This window comes from Rattus norvegicus, chromosome 2 (assembly GCF_021556685.1).
Source record: "Rattus norvegicus strain SHRSP/BbbUtx chromosome 2, alternate assembly SHRSP_T2T, whole genome shotgun sequence".
NCBI classification, from domain to species: Eukaryota; Metazoa; Chordata; class Mammalia; order Rodentia; family Muridae; genus Rattus; species Rattus norvegicus.
The window spans coordinates 175,527,317-175,540,282 of NC_141535.1; the positions used below are offsets into that span (position 1 = coordinate 175,527,317).

General features: G+C 49.5%; 2 protein-coding genes across 7 annotated transcripts; one reads left to right on the forward strand and one right to left on the reverse strand.

The window, feature by feature from the left end:
- Positions 1 to 3,144: 3,144 nt before the first annotated feature.
- Positions 3,145 to 6,736, forward strand: Glmp (glycosylated lysosomal membrane protein). The gene is given in 6 exon segments (NM_001004226.1): positions 3,145 to 3,290; positions 3,766 to 4,020; positions 4,202 to 4,399; positions 4,486 to 4,704; positions 5,884 to 6,140; positions 6,241 to 6,736. Coding segments are annotated over 6 exon segments (1,215 nt in total). The 5' UTR covers positions 3,145 to 3,170; the 3' UTR covers positions 6,407 to 6,736.
- Positions 6,737 to 7,132: 396 nt separating this feature from the next.
- Tmem79 (transmembrane protein 79) lies at positions 7,133 to 11,976 on the reverse strand. Of its 6 annotated transcripts, none has more exons than XM_087623366.1 (4): positions 11,844 to 11,976; positions 10,358 to 11,266; positions 9,920 to 10,133; positions 7,133 to 8,026 (listed from the first exon to the last, which is right to left on the reverse strand). In XM_087623366.1, the coding sequence occupies exons 2-4, from the start codon at positions 11,103 to 11,105 to the stop codon at positions 7,813 to 7,815; spliced, it is 1,176 nt and encodes a 391-aa protein (XP_087479492.1). In that variant the 5' UTR covers positions 11,106 to 11,266; positions 11,844 to 11,976; the 3' UTR covers positions 7,133 to 7,812. The 6 variants fall into 6 exon arrangements, with proteins under 6 accessions (XP_087479492.1, XP_087479505.1, XP_087479496.1 ...); XM_087623379.1 differs by having other exon boundaries at positions 10,358 to 11,247; positions 11,651 to 11,951; XM_087623370.1 differs by having other exon boundaries at positions 11,651 to 11,951.
- Between the last annotated feature and the right edge of the window lie 990 nt (positions 11,977 to 12,966).

Sequence of the window (12,966 nt, forward strand, 5' to 3'; positions counted from 1 at the left end):
CCAGGGGACCCAAGTCCCTCTTTTAGCCTTCTGAGCTACCCCTACAGATGTTGAATACACATAAAAATATCAGATCCCATCCTGGTCTATATAGGCTGATCCAGGCTAACCAGGACTACATATTTTTTTTTTTTAATAGGGGCCTATGATCCCAGTTTGGCAATTTCAAGGATATAGAAATAGGTTCTCAAGTGTGAATATAAATTGATAAATCTCAGAGGTAAACATGATCTAGCCAGTGAGAGCCAGGCATGTTGGTGCACACCTTTAAACCCAGCACTTGGCTAAGTTGCACAGAGTGAGTTCCAGGGCTGCACCGAAACCCAGTCTCCAAGTGCATTTGTGTGTCCCTGTGTGTGTATGGAGCGGAGATGGTTCAGTGCTCTTCGAAAGGACCCAGATCCAGTTCCCAGCACTCACTGTAGTTTACAGTTCCATGGAATCTGATACCCTCTTCTGGTTTCTTTAGGTATCCAAATACATTCTTAGATACAGACACAAACTTTTTTTAAAAGTTTAATACATTTACAAGACATTCAGCAGGTGGTTCGAGGAGACGTACCTTCCCCCTTAGACCATGGCCAAGTCATCTGTAACTTTGAGGAGAAGCCACTGTCGATGGTGGCCACTGCCGTGACTTACTTGAAGCCTTGATTGGCCACATTTTGGCACTACGCCAAGGTTGAGCTGGTTCCCCTAATCCCTGGTAAAATCCCTACAGCTATTCAGAGTGTGAAAAAAAAAATAATTGGAAGTGCTAAGACTGGTAGCTTCAAACACCTTACAGTGAAGGAAGCTGTGCTGAATGGGTTGGTGGCCACTGAAGTGTGGATATGTTTTTATATCGGAGAGATCATAGTCAAATGTGCATTGTTGGCTATGAGGTTTGAAGACTAATCTTTAACTTCCAATTTGAGATCTTATTTGAATGTTCTTGGACTATGTATGATGAGACTGCTATCTGAATAAAATACTAGCTGTGGAAAAAAAAATACATGTACTGGTTGCTCCTCCCTCAATTCCCACCACTTAGGTGGTTCACAACCTTTTGTAATTTGTAATTCCAGCAATTAGAAGGCTATGAATATATAGTAAATTCTAAGACAGCCAGGGTCACATGTAAAACCTTGTTTCAAAAACAAAAACTGGCCTATGTGGTGTGTCTTTAATCCCAGCACTGTGGAGGCAGTGGCAGACAGATCAAGGACAGCCTGGTCTACAGAACATGTTCCAGGATAGGGCTGTGCAGAGAAACCTTGTCTCTGAGTAGGTTGGAGATAACAAGCTCTGAAAGCACTTGCTTAACGTTCTCATGTAGGCCTGATTTTTTTTTTTTTTAAACAAGGTCTATGTAATTCTGGTTAGCTAGGATTAAAGGCTTGTGACAGGACACCTGGTTCAAATTTGTACTGCGTTATTAGTCTAACAATTAAGATTTAAGTTGGAGCTGGAGAAAATACTCAGTAATTAAGAGCACTGACCCAGAGGACCCAAGCATCTACATGGCAGCTCACAGCCATCTGTAACGACAGCCTCAGAGGATCTGACTTCCTTTTCTGGTCTCTGAGGTCACCAGGCACAGACAGACATGCAGGCAAATACCTTTCAAGTAAAGTAAGATTTTTAGGAAAAACTGGCTGATTGTGGTGCTCATGCCTTTAATTCCAGCACACAGGAGCTAGAGGAAGGCAGGTGGATAATGAGACCCTGGCTCAAACAAAGATTCCAGCAGAAGGAGCATGCATCTAGTCAAGTTTGGCTAATTGTGTTCCTTTTTATTTGTGGTAACTTCACAATAAAATTGTGAGCTCTTCCAGTAAGAAAGCCTACCTACCTAGTAATCCAATAAATACTACGATGTCATCAAAAGGAGCCCTCTAGGGTATTTCCGTTACATGGTGTGTGTGTGTGTGTGTGTGTGTGTGTGTGTGTGTGTGTGTGTGTGTGTGTGTGTGTGACTTTGAGTTGGTTCTCTTGCCACCATGTAGGTCCTTGGGGCTGAACACAGGTCATCAGGCTTGTTTATGAAATGCATTTACCTGCTGAGCATCTCACATGCCCCAGACCTTGAATTTCTGACCCTCCTCCTCCCACCTCCTGGCTGGGATTAGGGTGTCTTGGCCCCCATAACCTGTGTTATATGGTGGTATGCTGGAGATTAAATCCAAGATGTCGTATGCTAAGCATGCACCCCACCAACTGAGCTACATCCCTAGCCCTTTTGGGTTTTATTTCTTTTTTTTTTTAAGTAATTTTTTTATTTCTTTGTTTTTAAAGATTTATTCATTTTATTATATATAAGTACACTGTAGCTGTCTTCAGATACACCAGAAGAGGGCATTGGATCTCTTTACAGATGGTTGTGAGCCACCATGTGGTTGCTGGGAATTGAACTCAGGACCTCTGGAAGAGCAGTCGGGTGCTCTTAACCGCTGAGCCATCTCTCCAGCCCCTTTATTTCTTTTTTAAAGGCAGTTTTTCATTCTACCTGGAGTTGGCTCTATAATCCTCAAATTCATAGTGCTCCTCCTACCTCAGTCTTTCAAAAGCTGGGATTGCAGAAGCAAGCCTCCATTCCTGTCTTGGTTCTGTTTTCTGAGACCACCCTGCCTGAGGATCTTTGATTATTCTTTTACATTTTATTTTATTTGTTTCATGTGAGCAGTGCCTCAGGATGCATGTATAAATCAGAGTACAGCTTCTGGGAGTCATTTTTCTCCTCCCACCATGTTGGTCTTGAATATACAACTCAAGTCCAGTTTGGGGCAAACACATTTACTGAGCCATCTTGCTGACCTCCAAGGGTTCTTTTATATCAATTTAGTACTCCAGTTCCTCTCCCTATCTTTCTACCACAGAGCAGTAACATACAGATTTACTCTGTGGAAATTTAAATCTGGGCATACTCACCAGAGGTGATGTGGCTGGGACTGGCAGGAGGAGAGGCAGGAGTATGTTTGCACAGCTGGTCTAGAATCTCTTGCAGGTCAACCTGTTGATGATAAACTACCTCAGCTTTCCTGATGCTATTCCAACTTTTGCTGAGATCCAGGTTAATGGAAGCGGTCCCTTTAAGAACTGGTTTGGTGGCCCGCCCTCTAAAAGGATCAGCAGGAAGGGAGTCATGTGACTCTGAGGCTCTTCCGCTGAGTTTAGCTAGCTGTGGCTGTATGTTACGCTGTTGGGGACCTCACTGGGGCTGGGTCCCCTGGGCCCCAACCCCATGGCTCCTTTTGAGTCTACTTGTGTGTACAGTTCCATTTGGCCTGCTAGGAGAAGAGACTCGCCAGGTAAGGGCTCTGGAACTAAAGTAATAGATGTTTCCGGAAATCCTATCTTTCTAGGATGACCTGAATCTGGGGCAACAGAGGGGTGGAAGACAAGGGAGAAGTTTCAACCCAGTGTGGAGCCATGAGTGATTGGAAGGATTGGGGGGATGGGGGTGTCAGATCAAGCATAACTGCTTCTGCTTTCTGACAATGGTTCAGACATTGTAGCCCAGGAACAGGCAAGTTTGGGGACTTAAAAAGCCTTTTCAGCCCTAAGCCCTCTGAGTAATCCTGGCTCCACCCTATCTTCTCAATCTTACATCTGCCCCTGATTCCAAGTTTCCCTCAGTTTCTACACTTCCTTCATGCCTGGTCCTCAAGTGCCCAACTTGCCATTCCTGGCATTACCCAGGTCCTGCCCTCCACCCACAAGCTGCTTCTTTGCCTGTGAGCATCCCTGATCTTGTTCTTTCTGCCCCACTACCCCATGTTTCAGGTATCTATGGAAGTTATTTCTGGCTGGCCAAATCCCCAGAACCTGCTTCATATCCGGGCAGTGGGCAGCAACTCTACCCTGCACTATGTGTGGAGCAGCCTGGGGCCTCCAGCTGTGGTGCTGGTGGCCACCAACACCACTCAGAGTGTCCTGAATGTCAACTGGAGTCTCCTGCTGTCTCCTGATCCTGCTGGGGCCCTGATGGTGCTCCCCAAGAACAGCATTCAGTTTTCTTCCGCTCTTGTCTTCACCAGGGTGAGAGGGTCTGAAGGAGCTCAGAGAGAAGAGCACAAGAAGAGAGTCCATCCTACCCCAAGGGCTAGGGAAGGGCTTAGCCCAGGGTGGGTGACGTGAATGCAGCTTTAGGTGGGGTGGACTGGGAGGAAAACTCAAGAGAAAGCCAGAAGGCAAGTCTCTTCCACTCTGCCCTGTCCAGCTGCTTGAGTTTGACAGCACCAATGTGTCAGAGGGGACACAGCCCCCAGGAAAGCCATACCCTCCGTACTCCTTGGCCAAGTTCTCCTGGAACAATGTCACCAACTCATTGGATCTTGCCACCCTGAGTGCCATCTTTCGAGGCCACCCTGTAGATGACCCTACTGGAGCATTTGCCAATGGCAGCCTGACCTTCAAGGTGAGGATCTGGGGACAGCTGACTGATGGGTATGGGAGTATCCCTCGATCTCCATTCTCCCCACTCGGCTTCCTTCTCCTTCCTAGGTCCAGGCCTTTTCTAGATCTGGTCGACCTGCCCAGCCCCCTCGCCTCCTGCACACAGCCGATGTCTGCCAGGTAGAAGTGGCCCTGGTTGGAGCTTCTCCTCGTGGAAACCACTCCCTATTTGGTCTAGAGGTAGCCACCTTGGGACAGGGCCCCGACTGCCCCTCAGTGAACGAACAGGACTCCATCGATGATGAGTACGCACCTGCTGTCTTCCAGGTCAGGGTTCCATGGGACAGGGATGGGTGGGAATGTAAAGTGGGGTCCCTCCCGCTAGCAGCCCAGAAAATCCACCAACCACTTACTGTTTTTTTAAAAAAAGATTTGTGGGCTGGGGATTTAGCTCAGTGGTAGAGCACTTACCTAGGAAGCGCAAGGCCCTGGGTTTGGTCCCCAGCTCTGAAAAAAAGAACCAAAAAAAAAAAAAAAAAAAATTGTGTTTGTTTGGGTTTTTTGAAGGATTTCTTTATTTTTATTTTATGTGCATGTATGTCTGGGAAGGTGCCAGATCCCCTGGAACTGGAGTTACAGACATGTGAGCTGCCCTATGGGTGCTGGGATTTAAACCCAGGTCCTCTAGAAACACAGCCAGTGCTCTTAACTGCTGAGCCATCTCTCCAGCCCCAAAAGATTTGTCTTTTTATGTGTGTGTATTTGGGTGCATGTGTGTATAGGTTCCTAGGAAGCGAGAGGAGGGTTTGAGATACCCTGGAACTGGAATTACAAATGGTTGAGTCTCCTGACACGAGTACCAGGAACTGAATTGGGTTTTCTACTAGAGCAGCAAGCTCTCAGCATTGAGCCATCACTAAAGCCACAGCCACCACCCGTTTTTAAAAGGGTTGTTGGTTTTTGTGTGTTTGTTGAGACAGGGTCTCCCCGCGTGTCCCTGAGACAATGTATCTCTGACTGGCAGACCTAGAACTCTTACTATGTAGACCAGGCTGTCCTTGAACTCAGAAAGACTCGTCTGCTTCTGCCTCCTGAGAGCTGGGATTAAATGCATGCACCACTACCTATGGTCCCAGTTTCTTATTTATCAACACTTTCTCTGGCTCCTTTTAATGTTGGGTTCTAGTTTGTTGCCTGCCATCTCCACCCTCCAAGGAAGCAGACAAAACCAGTGCTTCACAGATCCTCGCTGGGATTCTCTTTAACCTGGGGCTCAGAGAGCGCGAGCACTGAATGATCACAGCTCTGTTCATCCCGCTTTCTCTCTGTGGAGGAGAGACCGGCCTCCTACATCTAGCATGTCAATTCTACAACTACACTTAGTCCTGGGGACGCTTGGTCGCCTCCTGCCTGTACTACTGAGATGCATTCTGAGAGACGTGGGGAAACAAAAGGATTGCTGCAGGTTGGTCCGCCTCACCCTGCCTCTTTTGCTTTTCTCTCCAGCTGAACCGGTTGCTGTGGGGCTCTTCACCGTCTGGCTTCATGCAATGGCGGCCAGTGGCTTTCTCTCAGGAGCAGCGGGCCCGAGAATCTGCCCTCGCCTGCCAGGCTTCTGCTCTTCACCCCACCTTGGCATATCCTCTCCCTCATTCACCAATTGTTCAAGCCTTCTTTGGGTCCCAGAACAACTTCTGTGCCTTCAACCTGACCTTTGGGGCTCCCACAGGCCCTGGCTACTGGGATCAACACTACCTTTGCTGGTAAGAAGCAAGGGTTTGGTCAAAGTGGAGAAAGGCTGAACTGCTCAGCCTGCCCTCCTAAATTTGCTTACCTTTTTTTTTTTAAACCTTCTCGTTCTAGGTCAATGCTTCTGGGCATAGGCTTCCCTCCAGTAGATTCCTTCTCTCCACTAGTCCTTGGAATCATGGCGGTAGCCCTGGGAGCTCCAGGACTCATGTTTCTCGGGGGAGGCCTATTTCTGCTGCTGCGCCACAAGCAGTATTCTGAGTACCAGTCCATAAATTGAAGCCTACTCTCCAGAGGGACGGGCAGAACCACATCCTCTGCCTTGCTGTGCCTCAAACTGTCAGAAGCTGGAGTGCCAGTGCTGTGATCTGCTTCTCTGCAGAACCTCAGAAGCCAGCCTCAACCTACTGGGGGGCTCCCAGTAAGTTGTCCTTCCGAACCCACGGGAAGGCTACGATTACTGGTCCCCCACATTCCCATTTCCTGTGGATGAAACTTGAAGGCCTACATGAGAGTGACTGTTGGCTGCCCTAGGGGACATGAAATAGACAATTTCCCCATACAAGATTCCAGTCTCACTCTGATTTTTAAATTAGATTTATGTATTTTATTATATTTGTGAGTCTTTTGTTTGTATGGATGTGCAGTGTGGCGGTCGGGGAACTGCCTGCAGAGGTCAGAAGAGGGCACTAGATCCCACGGAACTGTAAACCACCGTGCGGGTGCTGGGGAAATTGAACCAGAGTCCTTTGCAAGAGCAGCAAGTACTCTTACCAGCTGAGCCATCTCTCTAGCCCAGGTTTCCATCTTTTAATGTGTGAGTGCTGCTGGGCCGGTTTGGGGTGGTTCCAACAAAAGGGAAGACTGAGGGAAAGGATTGAAAGGTAGTTTCTCTTTGAGGGCCTGTTTTCTCACCAGTCCTAGTGGTCTCTCCCCAAGGCTCCCCCTTGGTGCTAGGAGGTAGCTTATGCCTGGGGGAGGTGGAGAAGGAAGCAGAAAGAAAGAGTCACAAGAGAGTGGCAGTGATTTATTGCATACTCACATATACATACAGGCTGACGGCCACCCTGCCTTCCTAGCCACCATGTGAGTACAAACACAGTTCTTCTGGAGGTTTTATCTCTATGCCCTTCCCCCTACAGTGGGACTTCTTGGAAGTCTGAAAAGTGGAAGGTCACAGAGACCCATGTAGTTGGGAGAGAGAAGACAACAACTATGTATGTCTTGACTGAGGCAAAAGAGTCTTGAGGCCAGTGGTAATCGAGTCCTGAACCCAAGGTCCTCCAGAAAGGTTTTCACCAACTATCTGATATGACATCAACTTTACCCTTGGGTGTGGGCAGTTTTTCCTTCTCCTTGACTCTCTTCTAGATGGCTGGCACAGACAGTCAGGTGGGGCTGTGGTTCTGCACTCCTGACCCACAAGAAGCTAGGGAGTAAGATAACCATCCAGCCATAGCTCCTGGGTCATGGTAGGAAGCTGCCCAAGAAGGAAGTGTGTTTCTCCAGTCTCCCTTGGGCTCTTGTCCTCTCGGGTAAAGCAGGAGCTAGGAGAAAACAGGGGTATGGGGCCCCAGTGGGGAAGTAGCAAGGTTCCTTGCAACAAATGTCCATTGGCTGGGCAGAAGCCAGGTCTGCAACTGTTCCAGGGAAATGCCGAAAACCCCCTGCACAGCTCTGGGTGGCTCAGCCCCATGAGCGGGGCCTGTAGTCAGAAACAGACCGGACATGGTCGGGGTAGTCCAAGCGGCTCTCGGAGGCACTGAGCATGCGCTCTGGCTCCACCACGAACATGTAATAGAGGTTCCACACCAGCATGGCCAAGAGCGGCAGGAAAGTCAGGCCGTAGCCAAAGCCTCGGAAGGAGCGGCCCACAGCAAAGGTCAGCCAGTATATCAGCCTGTGGAAACATAACAAGGTCCCAGGCAGTTTGTCAAGAGATGGCAGGAGTCTAGGCGAGAAGGGTTGTCAAGGCCGACGCTACTTACTCCAAACACCTCCACTTCCCCACATCTCTCTGAAATGAGACTATTATTCCTGGCTCCTACTTACTATTTAAAATTTTAAGTTGGCAAAACAATTCATTTTTAGTTAAATTACAATTAAATGTTCATTTACACGATGGAGAGTTACATGAGAATTCAACTTTAACATTGCCTACCCTTTTCTGTTTCCACCTTCTCCTCAACTCCCACCCTAGGCATCCAGCGCTCTGGTTTCGTGAGTTATTTCTGTTTTGTAGATCTGACAAAAAGCTATTTGTGGTCCAGGGCTTCCCAAAGCCAGGCAAGTGTTCTACCACTGAACTATATCCCCAGGTCCCCTAGTCCTCCTTTGCCCTCCCAAATCAAGGGTTAACGGGTACTCTACCAGTAGTGCTGGGGACTGAAGCTCGTGCTGTGTGCTATGCATGTACCCTAGTTACTGAGCTGCAGCCCTAACCCGGTGTCTCCCCTTACTCTCCGTTGTTTTGCTTGTTACTTGTCGGTTAGTATTTGAGTCAGAATCTCACTGTGTTACCCTGTATGGCCTCCAGCATGTACCGGTTCTCCTGTCTGAGACGGCACTGCCTGGGACCGCAGCCCTGCACACCAGGCTCTGTTCTCACTTAGCTCCAGTGTGTTCTATGTTTGCCCTTTGCAGATAAAGAAACCAAGATCTTGTTCCTGTCTCAGTGAAATAAAATAAATTCACTGATGACTCCAAATCAAATAAAGTAAAAGGGGGGGTGGCGGTGGGGGGGAGGGGGAGCAAGGGTCAGTGAGGAGACCTCCATGAGAGTGAACTGGCCTCTGGGTGAAGAAGTCAGCGTTCACTGACTAGCAGATTCCTACCCAGAGAGCAAAGGTATCAGCCATCCAACCACTAGAGGGGGCTGTTTAAGTACAAGAACTGGTCGGTGTAGTCCAGTGTCAAGAAAGTCAGTGTTGGGCCAATTCATTCACTTGTTTTATTTTTTTCAGGCAAGGTCATAGTTGTGTTGTGCTGCCTGACCTGGGACTCACTATGCAACTCAGGCTGGCATGAACTCTTGGCAGCCCTCTTGCCTCGGCTTCCCAAATACTGGGATCGCAGGCCTGAGCCAGCTACTCAGCTTTAGGGCAGTTGTTAGACCTAAGGAAGAACGTCCTAGCCATTAGGACTCTTAAAACTGGAAATGGGTGTGATGGGGATCTCAGCACTTGAGAGGCTGAGACAGGAGAATTGCCAAGAGTTTGTGTCCAGACTCCATGAGATGGTGACTGTCTCAAAATAAAACAGAAAACGTTCCACATTTTGTGTTCAGCTAGAGGCCAATTCCTTTTTTTTTTTTTTTTTTTTTGGTTCTTTTTTTGGAGCTGGGGACCGAACCCAGGGCCTTGCGCTTGCTAGGCAAGCGCTCTACCACTGAGCTAAATCCCCAGCCCCTAGAAGCCCATTCTTAAAGCTATTTTGATGGAGAGTTACAGACTAGAGTAGCTTCAGTGAACACACTGAATGACAAATGAGGTTAGAGTGTCGGGGCTGTGCTTAGATGTGAGGAAATATGTAAGTCGAAAGCTCCCCTTTGGCACGGCTGAGACCAACCTCTAAAAGGGAGAGAAGAGCTGAGTACCTGCTACCCAGTGCAGCTCAGCAGACAGAGCAGGCTCGTCGGTGCATGGTGCATATCCAGAAACATCCCACCCCCGACTCCCATCCCCGACCTCCATCCCCGACCTCAGGGCTGCGGACCTGCAAGCTCCCTGGAGGATCTGGGATCATGAATTCCCTCACGCCTACCCTAGCCATGGCTGCCCCAGCCCCTACTCACCGAGATATGGCAAACAGACCGGTGAGCAGGGGGAGCAGCTTGAGCGTGTCCTGGGGCAGATAGGTGGAAAGCACAGCCAGGTTAAAGAAGTAGAGGATGAAGAGCTGCACAGACTGGGCCACGTACTGCCGGTGGATCTCTACTTCCCGTCTCGGCTCTCCAAAGGGCCGAAGGGCAGAAAAGCACAATAGGCTCAGCCCGTACACGAGGAGCCCTGGCAGGAAAGGAAGCACACGGGGTCAGAAAAGACAGGAGGGTTGGAATGAGGTCAGGGCTACTGAGTGGACACACAAGCTCCCTGGAGGAGATGGGGTTGGGGGCAGAGAGTGGCAGGTTTGGGATGCCCTCAGTAGTTCCAGCATAATGAAGAGAAACCACCCAATCCAAACCTCTCTAGTCTGCTTCCCAGGTAGCCCTTCTCCACCGGCCCAGACTCACCCAGCACGATGGGGAAGGTGGCAAAGACCCCACAGCGGAGGGTATAGACCAAGCGGGAGCTCATGGTGGGCAGCCTTGGAGCATCGAAAGGCAGGAAGGCGTATGCTCCATACAGCAGGCAGGGGAAGAAGATGAGGGCAGCCACCACCGAGGCTACAGCTCTCAGTGCCTCACGGCCTCCACAGCTTCCACAGCCCCCGCAGGACCGGCCAGGGGGTCTCACAACTGCCTCAGCCCACTTGCGCTCTGGGGGCTCAGGGTGGCTGAGTCGGGCTGGCAAGAAATTCCTGAGCTCGCCTGGTCCGGCCTCACGATGCTTGATGCGCTCCTCCTGAGGCTTCCGCTCGATGCACTGTAGGTCAATGGGCACGAAGGCCCTAACTGTCTTCTCAGGGAGCAGGTTGGCATCCTCTTTGAGTGGTTCCTCCGACTTAATAGGTGCTTCTGACTCTAGGAGCTCTGGCCCAATATCTCGCCAGCCCGGGGGATCCGGAAGTGGGGCGCTGGGATGGGGGTCAGTTCCCCAAGGTAAAGTGGCAGCCTCACTTATTGTGCTGTCTGGTCCATCCTCAGGCCCCTCTCTGACTGTAGGAGACCCTACTGAAGACCCCACTCTGAGGGACTCAGCTCCAGGGGACTCAGTCCCACCTTCTTCCTCTGGCTGCAGGACTGAAGCCTGCGGTGGGCTCTTCTCTGAAATCTCAGTGTCCTTCATGTCCAGCAGGGCCAGTGTCTCCGGTTCTGTCATTATGAGGCTTCAGTTCTGAGATCTACCACAAGGCGATGTCATCCTATAGGGAGTGGGGGAGGTTCTGTGAAAATACCTTGTCTTCTGGCCCTAGTACAGTTTCTCAGACCTAGAACTCCCCAGAGCAGCCGGCCTCGTGGGACTGTAGGGAGAACACAGTGCTGAAACAGAGAGGCGGAGCAGAAGAGTGAAATGGTGGGTAACTTTCCAAATAAATGTCATCCAGCAGGACAAGGGTGAATCAGGGGGCACAAGCAGAGGCAGCTAAGGCCTCGGTCTATGTCCACACTTGCCTTCTACTCTCTCCACCAAAAACTCCTGGATTCATGGCCACCCTAGCTTTGGAATGGGAGGCTGAGGTGTCTAGGACTCGGCTGAGTTTCCTTACAGCCAAGGATCATCCTAGACAGAAGCCGGCCTTTACCCTTCCACCTGCCCTTTGCCCTGCCGATCCCTACCTGGGACTCTTGGCAACTGAGATACTCAGTTCCTTAGTCTCCACACCAGGAGCCAACCATTTTCCAAACTCCCCTTGCCAGTCTCACCCAATTCAGCTGGGCTGGGCTCCACTCAGACTCTCAGCTCTAGTGTGGCGGTGGTTCCCATGTCTCCCTTTCCCATGTCTTTCTTTCCTCCCCTGCCACCCTCCAGCTCACTGCTTCTGGATAAGGCTCTTTTCTTCCTTCACCTCAAGGGCCCCTCCTACCCCTGCCCTTTGGACCCATGATACCCTCTTACTTTACATCTGCAGAGAGGCAGAGGATCCGGAAAAGAACTGCCTAGCTTCTGGCTGGCTCTGCAAGTATTTCCCAGTCTCCCTCCCCTTGCCTGTCTCAAAACCTGTCTGACCAGAGCAGGTGGGGCTCAGATTAAAGGCACAGGCCCTGTCCTGCAGAATCTGCCTACTGGAAGGGCTGTGCAGGACAACGTCATCCTTTTTGAAAGTAAGGGTGCAGCTGGGCACATGCTTCCAGCTCAGGGAAGCATCAGGGTATAAAAGTGGGTTTATGTATCAAAGGGTGTTTAAAGTAAATTGTGAAAAAGATAACACTGCAAGTTTGTTTATCTAGTAAATGTTTATTGAGTATTGATTATTAATAAGGTGCTATTTCTGTGGTGGTACAAGCCTTTAATCCCAGGACAGCAGGCAGAGGCCGGCAGATCTCTGTGAGTCTGAAGCCAGGCTGGTCCAGTAGCTGGAGTTATGTAGAGACCCCGTCTCAACACACACACACACACACACACACACACACACACACACACACACACACACACACATTCCAACAAACAGAAAGGTGCTAGTCTAGGCACAAGTACAGAAGAGAACAAAATGACAAGGTCTCTAGCTGTTCAGGTAACAGACATTAAAGTTCACACTAATTTTACTGTGAACTAAATCAGTAGAATTTCAGTAGGGAGAGCCTCTTTAAGGTGCCTCTGAGGCTGAAACCCAACGGGAGTTTCCTGCAGAGGAACTGCGGGTCAAAAGTCAACAGATGGAAAAGACTTGAGGCAGTTTGAGGAATAGAAAGGAGACCTGGTGGCTGGAGCCGGGAGCATAGTGGTATATACATTGCCACTATAATGTCTGTATATGCAGGACTCCAAAGACCCCTTTAGCTTACTTAGGTTTGTGGTTAAGAAAGCAATAGGGCTGTCAAGATGGCTCATCAGGTAAGGGTACTTACTATCAAGCCTGACTACCTGAGTCTGATCCCCAGAGAACTCTCCCAAGTTCTCTGTCCACGTGTATGTTGTAGAACACATGCATCCACAAATGTACACACATACTAAATGTAGCGTCTCTGAGGAATTCCTTTAAAAAAACAAGCAAAAACCGGCTCTTTCTCAGCAGCCATCA

Bases quoted from the DNA above. Each gene is read 5' to 3' on its own strand.
- Tmem79 (XM_087623366.1), bottom strand. From the start codon at position 11,105: ATGACAGAACCGGAGACACTGGCCCTGCTGGACATGAAGGACACTGAG. The intron at 10,134-10,357 runs GTGAGTCTGGGC...CTTTCCTGCCAG, and splicing joins CACCTTCCCCATCGTGCTGG to GGCTCCTCGTGTACGGGCTG. The intron at 8,027-9,919 runs GTGAGTAGGGGC...ATGTTTCCACAG, and splicing joins GGTCTGTTTGCCATATCTCG to GCTGATATACTGGCTGACCT.